The sequence below is a fragment of the Melospiza georgiana genome, chromosome 6, assembly GCF_028018845.1.
Source record: "Melospiza georgiana isolate bMelGeo1 chromosome 6, bMelGeo1.pri, whole genome shotgun sequence".
Lineage (NCBI taxonomy): Eukaryota > Metazoa > Chordata > Aves > Passeriformes > Passerellidae > Melospiza > Melospiza georgiana.
In genome coordinates this window covers 7,419,942-7,437,140 of record NC_080435.1, presented here as the reverse complement: position 1 = coordinate 7,437,140, position 17,199 = coordinate 7,419,942, and the positions used below count along the sequence as shown (strand labels likewise).

The 17,199-nt window shown below is 44.3% G+C and overlaps 1 protein-coding gene across 3 annotated transcripts; it reads right to left on the bottom strand.

The window, feature by feature from the left end:
• Positions 1-145: 145 nt before the first annotated feature.
• DDB2 (damage specific DNA binding protein 2) lies at positions 146-13,500 on the bottom strand. 3 transcript variants are annotated; one of them, XM_058025921.1, is made up of 11 exons: positions 13,441-13,500; positions 12,344-12,542; positions 9,650-9,780; positions 8,834-9,025; positions 6,180-6,346; positions 5,035-5,134; positions 3,473-3,650; positions 2,632-2,777; positions 1,112-1,276; positions 760-805; positions 146-295 (listed from the first exon to the last, which is right to left on the bottom strand). In XM_058025921.1, exons 2-11 carry the CDS (start codon positions 12,528-12,530, stop codon positions 201-203), a joined length of 1,407 nt encoding a protein of 468 aa, XP_057881904.1. In that variant the 5' UTR covers positions 12,531-12,542; positions 13,441-13,500; the 3' UTR covers positions 146-200. The 3 variants fall into 3 exon arrangements, with proteins under 3 accessions (XP_057881904.1, XP_057881905.1, XP_057881906.1); XM_058025922.1 differs by having other exon boundaries at positions 12,359-12,542; XM_058025923.1 differs by lacking the exons at positions 12,344-12,542; positions 13,441-13,500 and adding an exon at positions 9,928-10,199.
• Between the last annotated feature and the right edge of the window lie 3,699 nt (positions 13,501-17,199).

Below are 17,199 nucleotides of genomic sequence, written 5' to 3'. Positions count from 1 at the left end.
AATTTGTATGCTGGGATTCAGAAAGCAAATACTAAAGCAGTTCTCTAGATCCATCTATTTTTACTTCCTTCCCTGTGGTTTAGAATCACTGCTTTTTGTTTTCATCTCCTGCAGCTCCCCAGACATTAACTTAGCTTTTGGGTTTGCCTGCCTCTGCCCTCCATGTCTGGATGAACTCCAGCTTCCAATCCCCTATTCTCTCATGGTTCAATCTCCTCGTTTGTCATGGCTTTCAAGAGAAGTTCATGCTTCTTGGCTGCCATCTCCTCCTGGTTCCAGATCAGAATATTAAAGCCTGAGAAGAAAAATTAAATACTGTATATCAGAAACTCTGCATCAATCATAATATCTTAGGCTAAGTCACTTAAATGTCAGAAATTCAAAAAGACTTTTTCTAAGGTATTTCCAAAGTATAGAGGATGCAAAAATAGTTACTGCAGATGCTGTATCCACATAGCCATGGAAATCTGATCTAACTAAGAAATACACATAATTTCTAGTGTCATCTGTCACAGGTCTAAGACCTAAATCTATAGCCAGCTAACTTAATCCCAGCCTGTGAAAAGCTGACTAAACTTGGCTCTGCAGCCTAGGAAATAAGATAAATTAAACAAAGGGAAATGGTACAGCCTAGCAGGAAAAGGCTTTTCCCCCTCCATTGTTTTCTTCTACTGCTTCATGAATGGCATGGAATAACAAGCCAGCCCTTTCCTGGGACTACAACCCACACATTTAGTGCCCCAGGTTCTCTTCACTTACCCATGCCAGAAGCCAGTGTGTCTCCCATAGGGTTAAATTTATTGAGCTGAAAATGAAAACACAGAGTCTGTAAGAGCATCACTGCTTATGTAACAGTCATAAGAGCACCGCAGCTTATATAACAGCAACAAACCATCTGGAAAAAAGTGTTCCCTAAGAGTATCACAAAAACCCCACAAAGGACCATGGGCTAGCCCTGCTTGAGTCAGCAGTTTTAGCTGGCAGCCATATCCCATGGCAGCATGAGTCTGTCACAAGTAACCTGGATACTATCCTAGTCCCTAAGCCATGCCTCCTTCCCAGAGACAGAGCAGTGTCCCTGACAGCCCTTTCAGCTGCAGCGGTCACTCACCGAGATGATGCCCGAAGCGTTTGGATCGTAGAGCTGACACACCATGTCGCCGGTGTTCCCATCGAACACATCCACGGTGCGCAGCTCGTTCAGCGTGTACCCGGGGAACTTGGGGTCTGGGTAGCGACCTACCACGATGAGCTCATAGCGAGGATGCCACGTCGCCTGGTCAGGAAACAGAGTCATGGAGAGCTTAGGGAAAGGGACAGAGCTCAGCACTGACACAATCCAGACAACTTGTTGGAAAAGAAATGAAATTTAGCAAAATATTTAATTATAGTGAGTTGTGTGTGTGAACTGGTTTGTTAAAAAGTAGTTTTGTAGCCGTTGAAAGTGTGTGTTGGGTTTTGTGTGTAACCTAGCAGGTAGTTGTCGGTTTCTCGGCTGTTTAGGTGGCCTGGAAAGGCCCAGGGTGGCCTTGGACAGCCCGGTGCTTCAAAGGACGAGGAGAGACTTCTGATCTTGTTTCGGTCTCGGTGTTTATTAATTGTTTATCTAAAAGATTTTCTTTCAGCCCAACAGAGGTCTGCACAGCAAGCCAGCCATGAGCACACTGCGAGCCCCCGGGGCGGTCACTTATCTTTATACCCGAAGTTACGTATACAATATTTATCATTTTTCCCCAATACCTTCTACCCTAATTAACCGGTGCACTTCTAGTAGTGACCAATCCCAAAGTGCCACCATCACCACAGAAGATGGAGGCCAAGAAGAAGAAGAAGAACAGGACACGCCCCAATTCCTCCATCTTACTTCTTTAGACCCCCCCTGTACAGAAATCCTAAACCCTGTGTTTTACACTCTGATTAACTTATCCCTTCACCATTCACCCCAGTGAAATCCTCCCATCCTCATACAGGTGTCGTCTCCTGTGTAGGGTCAAAGTCCAGCCACCAGACACTTCTGGCAACATTCCAGGACTCCCAAGCCCCCCCAAGGGTGTTCTTGGCCACTCTGCACCTCCATCCTGAGGTGCTGAGATCCCACAGTAGTGGGTAGTCTCAGGGATTTAATAAATAATTAAACTAGTGCAGGAAAGTAAGAATGCTAACCTGTCTAGAGGCAGCATACAATGCTCTTAGAATAAGATAAGCAGAGGATTAATGATCTTGTTTGTGAACCAAGGAATGTATCACAAGGGGTCTGTGACCAGGCAAGGGGAACGGGGAACTGTTTCTTGGAGACTTTGTTGTGAATCGCATGTATAAGAGGGAAGCACCCACACGTGAATTTGGGGGCTCGGATTTTGGGACGTGAGTCCCCCAGTTCCCCGGGCCCTTAATAAAGCACCCACAAAACTTATCCGAGTTTTGTGTCATTTATCAATCGGGCAACAAACTGACACTGGCAGCAACTCTTATTATGCCCCACCCACAGCTTGAGGAACACTGCTCCACTGGGAGCTGCAGCAGTGTAAATATCCACCCACCAGTGTAGTATCTTGACCAGAAATCAGACCATTTTTGATTTGCAGATGGCTGCTAGCACCAAGCATGGTGCTCCTCTTAGACTTAACTCACCTTAATAGGTGTGAGGTGCTGAAACTGCCTATGTGGATGTGGAATCAGATGCTGTGGCTTGGTCCAGTCTGAAGATGAGTAAACCCTGATTTCATTGTGCTGGTCTGTGCTCAGAAGCTTGGCACCATGTGTTGGGCTGAAGTAAGCTAGGAAAGTGGGACAATAAGGCAAACTAAAGATCACAATGCTGTGACTGACAAGAAATGTGTCACATTTCACTGACTGAAAATCCATCACTACTTCTTTAACTGAGATGTGAATATGGCTGTGTATCCCAATAGGTAAGACTCTGACAAGACATACTACCTGTCTCAAACAAACTCAAAACTCTTACAAAAAGAAAGTTGAAACCTACCATGCTGGGTTACCTAAGAAGAAAATTTTTTCTCATTTCAGAATCACAGGAGGAAACATTGCAAAGAAAGGAACTTGCTCATTCAAAATGGAAAGACAGTGGAATAATGAGATGGATACGTGCAGTCTGGACTTCCATCAACTGGTAAAGTTGCACCCAAGAAAAAGAGGTTTGAGTTCCATTCTCTTCTCTTGTTAAAGGGATTGCCCCAATAAATTCAGTTTTCTAATCTCATCCACTGCTCCTTTCAAACTCACTCCTAAGGTACAGTGTGACAGTTTGTATGGCAAGTCTTAACAAGGTGCTGCAGCTGCCCTAGCCACCTCCCTGCCTCTGGCCACACATTCCCAACAGCTTCCTTGCTTTAATTACCATGCAACCTGGAATCTGAGTAAAACCTAATACTGGCACCACAATAAAAGCTGAGCCGAGTGGACTCTGCAGAAATCCAGTGCAATGGAACATGCAATGAAATCCTTAACTCACCTGCATTGACAGGTTTCTCATGTGGAAGCAGATGAAGAAAGTTTGTTTTGTTTTTGATGTTTCTGAGGTCCCAGATTTTGACTGTCTGATCCACAGATGCTGTGGCAAACATCCACTCACATCGGGAGTTAAACTCTACATGAGTCACTTTCTTCTTGTGCAATTTCAGCTTCCAGATCTGCAGCAAACAGAAAATCATGTAGAACAAAATAACCAAGATCTGGAGTAAAGAAATGAAATTATAATCTACTAGTGCCAAGCAAAGAGGTCTCACATTTACAGAGTAACAAATCTTCTACAATTCACCGAGTGTATTCACTGGAAACAAGAAAGGAAAAGAATGACCTTGGGAAGTAACTATTTCATTCTAGAAAAACTTTGATCTGACAATTTATTACAGCCAAGAGAAAACACAAGCCAAGGCCTTCGTGGAGGGAAATATTAGTGCCACTGTACAAAGCAAGATCACATCTGGAAGACCTTAAGCAGTGCCAGACTTTCACTTGCAGAAAGATTTAAACAAACTGGAACATGTAGAGAAAATCTGCTGCCAAGAGAACAAGATGAAAGGAACTGCTTTGTGTGGAAAAGCAAAAAAACCTTCATTTAAGTAAAAAAAGTGAGAGAAGATATAACTGGCTTCTAGAAACATGTCACCAAAGAAACATGAAGGTAGGACAAATATTTCAATTAACAACAACAACAAAACACAAAGTGGCCATGAATAAATTTCTATAGAAAGCCAAAAGGTTATCTCTCATCTAAGGGCTGAAGCTGGCCTATCCTGTCTAGAATAATGGATATCTTCCTACTGCAGAGAAGACTGTCACGTTCTTTCAAGGGAAGAAAAAAGTAAGTCAGCAACTGACACTGAATATGGACAAGTCACTTGGAGCACTCCTGACTCTGCCCACTGCTTTGCACAGCTGCCTCTGGCCACAGATAATTGGGTGGCAAACCTTTACAGACATTACCCTTACATGCAGCAGAGAGGGCAGTGCCAGTGTGACAGTACAGCAGGGACTCGAAGCAGGGCCCACTCCAAGTACTCTCTCCTCTTTCACCACATTCCAGACTCACATTCTGCGCCTCTGCCTGCCCTCTCGTGTCCAACGGCAGGAGTGCAATTTCCATCCCAACATTCACTGCATTACTGCTCCGTGCCTACCCTCAGGTCATGGAAGGGTGCACAGCAAAGCAGTACCTCCTAAATTACTCCCATCAGGGCACTAAGTTTCTGGAAGTGTTAAGGTTGTTGGCAGAGGGTGCTCACATCTTCAGGTTACCCTATAATTACTCTGGCTAGTAGCAAATGCTCTTAAGGAAGGGGCAGCACATGACAGGTAATAATTCCTTGTTTAGAAATTATTACCATTATACTCAACAACATAAAATATCTACTGGGTGGCAGAAGTGGAGGATTTCTCACCACCCAGACAATAAGTGAACTCATCTCCTGAGCTGCAAGTCAGCTTGCTCCTCTTTGCAGAGTCTCTGTAGAGTAGAAAAGCACATGAGCATGAAGATTCCTGTAAGGAGATGCTGCATGGAGCCATACAAACCTCTTCACCAGAAGTGCTGAGCAGGACCACATTGCCCACATTATCACCTGTCACCACGGTATTCCAGCTTGTAGAAACGTCCACACTGCAGTACCAGCAACTAGAGGGAAAGACACAAATCAGTGCTGTTCCTACAAGAAACTGAAGGCAGTGGAGTTCTGGTTCACATCTCTTCCCTGACAAGGGAGACTGCAACAGATTGTAACTGTAATCTCCTGCCTGGTGGTATGAGTCTGAGTATCAGGAAGAAGGACAGCTTATCAGCAGTGTTTTGTCTGTGACTGAATGTGAAACAACTTCAAAGTCCTTGTGAAGTGCTTATTAGCTGTAGTGTAACACACTGCAACAGTGGAACATAAGAGAGGCTGAAGAACCACTTGGTGCCTGCACATGAAAATACCTTGGGAAAGATCAGAACATCCTTGGGACTTTGACAAATGTGGAGAAACAGCTTTAAAATTAGATTTTCCACAAAACACTGAAGCAGCAGTAAAGACAGAAGCTTTGGACTGAAGAGTTGCACATCAAATTGTCTCAACTTCATGCTCCAGGAAACAAAACTAAATAGAAACTTATCTGATCAAGACATACGTCTTAATGCCAGCTCTCCCAGGAGAAGGGCAGTGAGAATAGAGCTGGGGTCCTTTGGGAACTGGCTGCAAAAGCTTCACTTGCAAGATACATTATTCTAAGAATTCAAGACCATGGAAATTAACATGATGAGCCTGGAGTCTGCAAAAAGGCCACAGAGTAAACTCAATGAACTGAAACTCAGATTGTGCAGGAATGTGGCGTGGCTTTCCTTACAGTACCTGAGCTGCCACTGAGAAAACAGACTACTGACAACAATGAAGAGAAGGAAGTTACCCTGCTCTTCTCACCTCACACTTCATCAAGTGAAAAGCCATCAGTATCTGCAAGATAGGAGATGGCATCACCAGAAAGTAACATGCAAAGATGTGGGCAGCACGCTCAGCTAATGTAAAAGCCTACGTGCCCTGTGGCTGCCTAGCAACCCCCTGTCTCCAAGCTCCCCCAAGGGACCAATTCACACCAAGAGTCTCCTAACACTGGCAGAGATGAAGAAGCAACACAGCATTAACCCCAAGGAACAGAGAATTAACCTTGCAGTGCCCTCTTCTCACCAAACATTATGATGCTCATGGCCACAGTCCAGGGCACGAGAGATCACCTGCACCGCTCTGCCCTCAAGATCCTGCAGACTTAGGGTGCCATCACCTGATGCCACATAAAGCTTCTCTGCCTCATAAGGACTGAACTTGATGTCTCCGAGAGAATCTCCTGGCCCTTTCTGAAATACACACAAAGCCAAGAGACATCAAGGTTAGAGTGAAAATGAAAATCTTAATTCAACAGTCACATCCTTGTACACACTGTCAGTTTCTCTAGGTACAAGCACTGCCTTCTGGCAGAGCACATACACAAGAACTCTTTTTTTCTAACCTGTTTCAAATCCGAGCTCATACATTCTGAGCCTTCAAAGTTTGGGCTGTAAACCTCATTAGCACCAAGGACTGCTGCTTCTGTTATGGAGGCAGGACTAATCTGCAGTGAACTACCTCACTCAGACCATGCTTAAGAGATCACAAGCAACACCAGCACCATTCCATGCATAAACCATGTAAAATCTCATAGCCCAGCACCAAGATTTTCTTACAGAGACTACACTGACTAGCTCCCTAGGCTGCTTCCAGTGCTGTATCTGGTCTTTCTCAAGGTACCAACAAGCAGCAAAAGCCAAGTGCCAATCTTACTTATGCTAACCCCATGGCAGGAATGTTATGTTCTATGTTATATTGTATTGTTATTGTTATGTTGTTTTCTTCTAGCTGGTCTACTGAGGAAAAGTGGAAACCCTACACAAAGATAGAAGAAAAGAGTGCTACCTGGGAGTCCCCAAACTCTTTGCTACTCAAGTGCACTCCTCTGCTGCTCACAGAACAACTACTTAGGTCTCAGGAAGCAGTTTATCTCTCCTTGCTCACCCCACCAGTCATCCCAGCATGACTTGGGTTCACCTTCTCCCCTATTACAAACTTGCAGGTGAACAGACAAATTAAAAAGTAACCATGAAAGCTGCACTCAGAAAGAATTAGGTGGGGGAAAGTAAAGTGAAAGCTAACTCAAATTCTCTCACTTACCTTCAAGCACAGAACTCAAGAAACTAATTGAAGATCTCAGGCTTCCTCATGAGTCCACAGAAAAAACAACAGTCTTGAGAAAATAATTCTGACAGCTGCTTCTAGCAATTCATCTCCTCTTTTCACTCACTACTGAAGGAACCCAGACTCTTAATTTTGGTACTTTAGACAAGCACCAGAAGTTTTGTGGATGAACAGGCGTGACCCTAATGGCAGGCACTGCTTGAAGTCAGTGGTATTTGTGGAGAAGCATGGAGAGAACTATGAATTGTCCTGTAAAAACCACCTGACATCAAGCAGCACTGCTAGCAGATGAAGAGGTTAGACAGTCCCAGGGCACAGAGCTTTCTGATGTGTTAAGAACACACAAGTAAGGAAATCCACAGGATCCCCACTCACTCATGTACAACAGGAAGTAAGCAGCATCAAAGAGTCCCTCCCCATTAGTGAAAAGCTCTTTCCTCCCCACTACCCCATTTCAAGGAAAAATAAAAAGAATGAGCCTCCCTGAAATTCAGAGGATAAAAGACATGTATATGGGGAAGAGGAAGCCCAGCTCTCACATATTAGAGACAAACACATCTCTGTCTGTTTCTCTTGCTCTCTGTAGTGCTTTCTGCCAGCAGGACACAGAGGCCCAAAGCATTACTGTATTCTTACTCCCAGTCCTCGGTGCTGGTGAAGACCCGGACAGTATGGCCATTAAAATCCTGCAGGGTGGTAGTGCCGGCAACTGACGCAGTGTACAGCTGACTAGGGTTAAAAGGGTTAAACTTCATTGCTGTGATGGCCCCTCCAGCTCCCATCTACAAGGAAGGGGATGAACAAAAGAAAAATCCACTAAGTGATGGGGAAGGAGAAAAGTGTGTTCTGTAAGTCTGCAGGCACTGCTATGTCTTTAACAGTGAAACACACCACAGTCCTCTAAGCAGGAAAGACAACCATGCCTCTAACATGATGGTTGTCTAAACCAGGAGCTGCCCTCCTGGAGGACAAATCTGCAATTCCTTCAGTCTCCAGGCAAGGTACTCCCTTGCTGTCTGGCACCACACTATTTACAAAAAGAGAAAGGTGACTCTGGAATTTCTGGAGGACAGACCTCTCAATGTGTATCTATCTTAACTTAGAAGGGTGATAAAAGGTACAAAGTCTTTGATCCTTGTTGGAATGGAAATGGCTGAATACAGCAGTGAGGGGGTATGCCAGATGCACACACCATTCATTCTATCTTAGTTTTTCTGTTGAGATGAAGGCACCTTGTTTCTCCCCAAAGATGTTTCTTCATCTGCCACAATAAAAGGTGAGCAGAGAAAGATCGAGACCTAAACCAGACAGACCCTCTCTGCCTACTTGTTTCTGGCATCCCTTGGTTTTGCCAGTTGCTGTATTTTCCACTGAGCACAGACCAAGTGCTGCTTCATTACGAACTTAATCACCACACCTCAGTTCTCCCCAGTGCTACAACAGTCTGGGACTTGGGAACAGACATGCTGTTTTATCTCAGTCCCACCCATAACTAGGTACTCTGAAACCCAAGACCCTTATGTGCTTCTCACAACAAACCTCAGTTTTTATCTGCAGTATTTCATAGTACTCCAGTTTTCTCTCCCACCCATTCCTCACATCCAGAGGCTTACCCCCTTTATGAAGCAGGTTTTAGCAAGTACTTCACAATCCCAAAGGATGATGTCTCCACCTTTGGAACCAACAGCTAGCGTACTGGGGTGTGTTGGGTGCCATTCCAGACATGTAACTCTCCTGTCAAAGGGACTTGCTCTTCGAAAGAGGCAGTATGAGGAAAGAGAACGCAGAAAAGCCAGCTCCAATCTCTGTTACAAAAGATAAAGAGAATTATGACTTTTTAAAGCATCCCTGAGATTCTCTGAATGAGGAATGCTAACAATTTCTAATTGTCATTAATGTTAATATGTTCACACATAATCTTAACAACAAAGCACGCCCAAGTGCTTCCCACCTACAGATGTTACAGGAAGAATTAATTTTCACATGAAAGGTATTTGGCTCTACAAAACAGTAAAACATTATGGACTTGAAAACTATGTCTGTGAAGAGGAAAAAAATCAACACTTAACCTGACAAGACTGGCAAAGTAGAGTGGATACAAGAACGATATGACAAGAGTCAGATCAGCATGCAAAAGTATCACTGTGCAATAACTCGACAGGGAGAGTGGACAAGTTTAAATATGATTCAAGGAAGCACAGAATTAACAGAGGATAAAAATTGGCAGGGCTGAGCCAACCAAAAGGGAAAGCCATTTCAGCTCTTCCATTTTACAGGATTAAGAAACATAAGGGTGCACCAGACTTGGAGCCACAAACTGTGTATGTGGGGAACTTTTTAGGCTCCTTAAAGTTCCTCTGCTTATGCTGAAGATCTTTTGATGTAGGGAGCTGAGATGTCCAACAGGTCCTGAAGGATACACTCCTCACCTGCCTGAGCTGTGCCTGAATGGAGCCTCCCAGCATTTTCTGGTAGACATAATGAACAATGCTGCATCGCCGCTCCAGCTGAGAGGAAAGGACTCTCTTGTTTCTCATCACAAACCCACCTCCACTGCAACCTGCCAGTGAGGAAAAGAGTAAAACCTACTGATTAGCAACACCTGTCATGCTCATTCAATATAAACAATATAGGAAGACATCTGCATTTTCTGCTACATCCATGAAAAGCTTCAGCCACAAGATAAAAGCTTCTAAATAATTCTTACACATCTAGGGTGTAGCAGCTTCTGCAATTATGGAGTCCAGTGCATCCCACAGGCCACCAGAGATTTCTGTATATTTCCTCTTGTTAAACCTTCCTTCCCTTTCCCATAGATTTATCCAAGATAACAGGAAAGGACTAAAGCAATGCCACAGGTGGGTGGTGCACCTCTTGGACAACATACAATTTCAATGCTCCATATCCAAAATGCAATGCTGCTATCCAAAGACCCAGCTACTTGGAAATATGCCATGGGAGGTGGTAAGAACCTGCATACAGCAAAAGAAAAGTCACATGTGTGATCAGCAGGAACACCTGAAAATTTCCCAAGTACGGCAACATGAGCTCCCACACAGTTCCTGAAAAGCCTGCTGTGAATCAGAACTTTCTGTCTGCTCACACTGTAGCCCATACAGTCTGCTTACAGCACTGCCAGTTTTATTTCTGATAATAGACTTGCTGATGCCTCACTGCCTGAAAACCTTTCTGTTGTGAGTGATTTTTGCTGAGAGCACAGCTTGTTTCTAGATTTTGTTCGTGTTCCAAATCTTTGTCTTGAGAGGCCTTTACGTAAAAATTAGATCTGTTCAGTTCCATGTCTGTGATCTAATCATCCCCACAACAATGGGCTGTCCCAGGCAAACTAAATGTCAAATGCATTTCTTAAGAAACACAAATGCTATTTTCATTTAAGGACACTTAAAAAAAAACCAAACACAGAAGACAGAAAACACGTTGATCATCCTGTATGATTAGAACCTAATTAAATCTTTCTTCAATGCAATAATGGAGAAAAGCACACTTCTTTGTTCACATAGTGAGAACACTTGTCACACTTATTGAAATAGTTACGTAAGTATTTCTATTCTAATTGCTTTTTTTGCACTGAAGAATTGGTATCCACAGTTCCTTCTTCAGGGGTGACAGAAGAACGGGAAAGCTCAAATACAAAGGTCTTAATCATTTTAAGAAAGGGTTAAGGGAAAAATATTATTAGCCTCATTTTTCTGAAGTATCTTACAGGAATGGCAGACGCTTACCAAATACAAAAATCAGGTCATGAAGTTACAATAAAATCACATAGCTAAATTAACTACCAGAAGATGCTTTAACTATTTACAATTATAGACAAAACTCCTTTCAAACAGAGCATTTTGCCTCCACAGTCACTGTTCACCCTGCTAACTTCTCCAAGTTTGGACTTACAGACCACACAATGGAAATATGCAAAATCATAAAATCCCCGAATCTCTGACTTTGGAAAAACACTTCAGTAATTTCTGGATCCTTAAGCCAAAATTGTACAGAAAACACATAGTATCTCCACATGGCAGTAACCCTAGTGATCTCCTAAATCACTGATGGAATTAAAGGTTTTATCTGAGAAAAGGAGGCTAAGGGGAGACCATATTGCTCTCTACAACCACCTGAAAAGAGGCTGTAGCAAGAGGGGAGTTGGATTCTTCTCCCAAGTAACAAGTGATAGAAAGGAGAAAAGGGTCATTAGTTACACCAGAAGAGGTTTAGATTGGCTATCATGAAACATTTCTTCACTGAAAGTTGTCAACCATTGGAACAGGCTTCCCAGGGAAGTGGATGAGTCCCCATTCCTAATGATATTTTAAAAAATGTGCAGATGTGGCATTTAAGGACATGGTTCAGTGGTGGATTTGGCAGTGCTGTGTTAACAGTTGGATTCTATGATCTTAAAGGTCTTTTTGAACCTAAATGATTCTATGAAGTTGCTGTAGATAAAGTCTAGACAACTTCCTCAATAAATACAAAGCATTAAACTTTCCAGTATATTAGAAATTAATCACAACTCCACATGACATCAAAAATCATTAAGATTTGGTCTTTTTCGTAAGTTAGTCACTAAAGGAAAAAAATGCACATGAGCAGAAGTAATTAGAGGAAATTCTGTCCTTTATAATCTGAACAGAGGTAGAAAGTATTCTTTACTTACTGTAGCAAAACTTAGAACAGGAAAAGAATGGGGTTCAAATACCAGTTCAGACTGCATGCTGTGGGACACCAGCCTTAAAACTAACAACTGCATTCAGAATTGCATGACAGTAAGAATGTATTACCAAGACTGGTCTGTCCAACACTAAAGCAGAGATCTTGTAATACAGGAATTCCATAAAACTTGACCACCCTCAAATGAGCTGTAACAGCATCTTCAGTGCTTTGGGTTATCAAGGGGTATAGAGTCCCAAAACTTAAACATCCATGCATGCACACACACTCACTAGACAAAAACTTGGAGGATGTACTACCCCAACACAAGTCTGCCTATTACTTCAACATCTAACCCCATCTGAACACTCATGTCTGAACATGCTTCTTGGCATTCTTCCTCTTCAACTAGTCAATGCCTGTTATTTGCTGTTAAACTGGTAGGGAGAAAGAATAAGAACCTGAAGAAATGTTACCGATTTTCCCTGAGGGTTTAGATGTTTTTCTCACAAACAACTTCTTTTCTTGTTTCTCATTCCCTCGTTCTCCATAGTCCCGTTTCTTCTTCCCAGCGGATTTTGCCTCCTCTGGCCAATGCTGACATGCCCTCTCACGCTTCTTGTCCTTTGGCTGGTTCACTGGAGCCATTCTGTCTCACCACTGAAGGCAAACAAAGCATGCAAGGTAAGACTGTCAGACACTTCTAACCAGAGGACAGAGAGAAAAACTGGAATGGAACATATCCCAGTTAATCTGAAGGTAGTGATTAGACCTGTATCCTCTTTCATTGGGATGACACTAGCTTTTTGTTGTTCTCTACTGAAGAGAGAAACATGTTCAATAAAATCTTCTTAGCTCACATATGAAAATTAACGTATCCTAAAGCACTAGGTTATGTTTTGACAGATGTGTCTCTACCAGACTTTTAAGCCCAAAACCCAAAGATGTGCATAAAGTACATCTGTGAAACCACATAATACCCTAACTGTTTCTCTGGTAACTCACACTGAGCTCTTTAGATTCAGCTAAGCAAAAGGTCAGAATTTTTGTGACGATGGCCAGGGCTGACTGGCCTTGCAACAAGCGGGCTCAGAAGGTATTTCCTGCATAATGGCCACTTTCCCTCACAACCACCACCTGGCATTTGGATTGGGCTCCTGCATGGCCTGGCAACCACACCGGAACTGCTCTTCTGACGGCGGTGGGATTCAGCCACTCGCGTCCCGGGTTATGCCGGCCAAAACACCAGCAGGCCCCTGAGGAAAATCACGGGCCTTCCACGGCCTGCTCTGCAGCCAGCGCGCCGTGCGCCGAACGCCCTCCGCAGCGGCAGCGCCTTCCCGCAGAGCATCCCTAGGCTGAGCCTGTGCTCTCGCCGAGCTTATTTAGAATTCCTGAATGGCCGTCACGGATATCGGCCCGTGTTAAATATAGCTCGGCGGGCACGGCGCAGGCTCTTGCCCTTCCGGCAGCTCCGGGCCTGGCGCGGAGCCGCCCCGTAGCCCCAGGCGCGGCCCGGTGCCCCGCGGCCTGGGCGGAAAGCCCACCCCGCTCTCACCTGCGCTCCCGCGGCCTCCGCTCCCCCGGCGCCGCCGCGGCCGGCGGCCGGCACTGGCCCCTCCCCCGCGGTTTCATAACCGGGGCGGGAACGGGGGGCAGCGGCTTCGGCCCTGCCCCCGGAGCGGCACCGAGTTCGCCGGCCGTGGCGGCCCCCGCCACCCTTCGCCGCAGAGGGGCAGCGCCTTCGACGGGGGAGCTCGGGGACGACTCGGCGTGCTTGCCTAGTCCCTGCCCGCCTCCACCGCCCCTACCCCTGCCGGCCTCCCCGGCCCTCAGCATGAGCAGCACCTCCGGCTCCCGGGAGCGAGAGACCAGCGAGAGCTCCTCCGGCTGCGAGGGCCAAGCCAGCCTGAAACGCGCGATCCGTCTTTGTCTGCCTCTTGTTTATTTGGTGCAGCACGTAAAATCATATGCCCCTCATTGGTTTGTAGAGGATCAAACAGTCCTATTAAAGCTGTTTGGTAAGGACCCCAAACACAGCAATCAAAAAGAAATTCAAAATAGCATTTCCACAAGAAAATTCACCTGGTGTTGGAACACAACACCAACAATAGCATCAGCACCATGAACAAGAAAAGGCGTTTCAAAAGCTGATAACAGTCTTGTCGAGAGTAGCTCGCAGAGTACCAGATGCTAGATGAGGAAGCTGACAAGAACAGGAAAGGAAGAGCTCTACCAACACCGAGGGAGGTACCAGCACTTCTCCCCGCACCCGCAAAGGAGCTACTGACTGCGGGCCATGTACCATGGGGAACCTTATCCCTCATCTCTGGAGCAGTAAGGTCCCTGGCTTCAGGCCTGCCAGTAACTGTGCTGAGTAATCAAGGTACAGTCATCCACACAGGAGGCTATGAACACAGCTTCTAAAGCAGCTGTACATAGTCATGCCTTCTGTAGGGTTTGATTTCAAGTGCTACTATTTTTTGAGCTATAACAACAGTTACCTATGGATTTTCTCACATAATAGAAAATGCACAGAAAAACTCCCCAGAAAAAGAACAAATAGTCTCTATGCTCTTTCCCTGAACAGTAACAAAGTTGTATTAGTTGTTGTATCAGAATGCCATACACAAAAATGATAATCACTAATACAATCTGGTTTTGGACATATGCATCAAACCAATTAGCACATCTTAAAGTCTCATCAGGCACTTTTGTAATACACAGCATTTGTTTTAGAACTGTACCCCTTGGCAAAAAACAGTGTAACCTACAGATCTCCATCCTGGAGCTATCACAGTTAGCATTTTTTAGAAATGGAATGGAATAGAAAAGAGTTGAAAAGTCTATTGCCTATGGAAGGGACCTACAGTGACTATCTAGTCCAACTGCCTGACAGGTTCAGGGCTGACCTAGTCAAAGCCTGGTATTAAGGGCATTGTCCAAATGCCTCTTAAAAACTGACAGCTTGGGGCATTAGCCACCTTTCTAGGAAGACTGCTCTGGTGTTTGACTACCCTCTCTGTAAAGAAATGCTTCCTAATGTCGAGTCTAAGCCTCCCCTGGTGCAGCTTTAAACCACTCGCACGCATCCTATGACTGGATCCCAGGAGAAAAGATCAGTATCTCCCACTCCACTTACCCTTCTCAGGAAGCTGTGGGGAGCCATAAGGTCACCCCTCAGCCTACTTTCTCCCAACCCAGGAAAGCCAAACTCTGGATACAGTTGAGGACTTCAACACCATTCTCAAATATTGAGTCCCAGAACTGCACACAGTACTCACGATGAGGTCACATGCTAAACAGAGTGTTTGTGTCAATGACTAACAGCAAGTTTGATTTCTCTCTAGAGAATGATGGGATATTTTTGTAATTATTATCCGCTAAGGGCAAGAACAGCCAACAGTACACAATTCATGCACAGAAAAAATGCCACTGCCCTATGTCCCACAGCTCAGTGTCTGGAAGGTAGTCTGAGCAAGCAAGAGAAAGACTAATTTGAAAAAATACTCTTTTATGTGTTTACAGTCTCTTAGAACTGCAGTATGCAACAAAGTCAGATGAGTAGAATTCTGCATGGGCAGGATATTAGGCTTATTTTTATTATGCCTTTTCTCAGATGTACAATTATGTTGAGGCTCTACCTCAGTTATGGGACATGGTTCTCACAGAATTAAGTTGTCTTGTCACTGGGTCTGGTAAAGCTATACTGTAACTAAGATCAGCTTAGTGGTATTAGTAATACCATTAGGTGTTCTGCCTCCCGGTTTCCAGGATCTTTGTCTAAAGCATGAATAATTTTGGCTACTTTAACTAAATATACAATTATATACAAGTGTATAATCATATACAAATATATAAATTATATTTACTGATGTATATATCATTAGAGCAACTTGAGTTTGCCATGCATATGAAAACAAGTCTATATTCCATGACAAAGTAAAACAAAATATAAAATCCTAGAGATGAAGGAGTAAATATCATGCTGTTTGACCTCTTTCTCTTTCATGACCATTACTAAGCTGCCCATAAGAGGAAAATTAACAAAAAGATCACTATCATTATGGCCTCATTTACCCAAGTACCCTATCTTCTCCAAGCCATTCCAGCCTTGGAAGACAGGATTGCAACAGCTATGCTATTTAATACTCTCACCTTGCAATTAGTATTGGTGGTGGCCAAGTCCCACATGGACAGCATCTGTCTTAGACACACTATCTTAGATGGACATGGGATATTGATATAGAAATCAGTATGCAAACATAACACAGGGCAAACACTGAATATAGACTATTAATGGATGACAGGAGTTTACCTTTTTTGACCTTCATTAATGTACATTAATTTGATAATGGAAATAAAAAACAGATCTTAATTGAATTAGGGAGTATCTATGCCAAAGAATAGGGTTCAGCTTTGTTTTAGTAAAAGACAATGTTGTTGTTTATAGTCTCAACTGTTATTAACTTCGAGGACAAGACAAGCATCTTTCTTCAGTTTTTAAAAGGATACTCATAGTGACACCCATGATAAGCAATGACCTGTCGGGTGTCTGCCTTCCAGGGACCCTATGCTGGTAAAAGTGAACAGAGGATTGGTCTCAGAAGAAAGAAATTAAGTGGAATGGTTTCTAATATCCACTTTCTAACACAGAATTTCACTGTATGTGAAGGGCATCAGCACAGTTATTTTCTGGCTCTTATGAAATCTAGGGCACTTGTAAAAAGGCCCAAGAACTCCAGAGAAGTGGAAGATTGATGGCGTGGTCTTTCTTCCTTCTGCAAGCCTCTTCAGTATTTCCTTTTTTGACCAATTGAACCCACAGTTGGGCCTTGGAACTGTGTCCCAAGGCACTTGGAAGCAGTCAAGAGGAGGTGGGCCAGCAAGGTCTCATAATGCTCCTTGTACAAGCCCGGCCTCAGGAGAAATTGCACTCGGGGACTTAAAGATGAGGTCCGGATTATTCAGATAGAGGTTTGCAGAGGAATGGGAGAATGACTGAAAACAGTTAGCAATATCGAGCTAAAAGAGAAAGACTGATGCCAAGGCGAACTGAGGTGATGCCGCCCTCTAAGCCCAGGGAGAGTGACCCACGGCACTCTCACAAGCGAGACCACAGCACTTCACTTGGGTGGAAGCCAGCCTTGGGGACCCTCCTCCCCCAACACCAGGGCGGCTCCGGGCCCTGCAGGTCAGCTGGCCGGTACAGCACATAGATGAAAGAACTCACGGACAGGAGCCGAACTCAGGGCAGCTCCCAGAGCTGCTTCCCTCCCGCCACGAGGGGGATCCCGGCCAGGGAGACTTCCCTCAG

Bases quoted from the DNA above. Each gene is read 5' to 3' on its own strand.
- DDB2 (XM_058025921.1), bottom strand. From the start codon at position 12,530: ATGGCTCCAGTGAACCAGCCAAAGGACAAGAAGCGTGAGAGGGCATGT. The intron at 5,135-6,179 runs GTGAGAAGAGGG...CTTTCCCTCTAG, and splicing joins CATGAGCATCATAATGTTTG to TTGCTGGTACTGCAGTGTGG. The intron at 3,651-5,034 runs GTTTGTATGGCT...TGTTTGCTGCAG, and splicing joins TCAGCACTTCTGGTGAAGAG to ATCTGGAAGCTGAAATTGCA.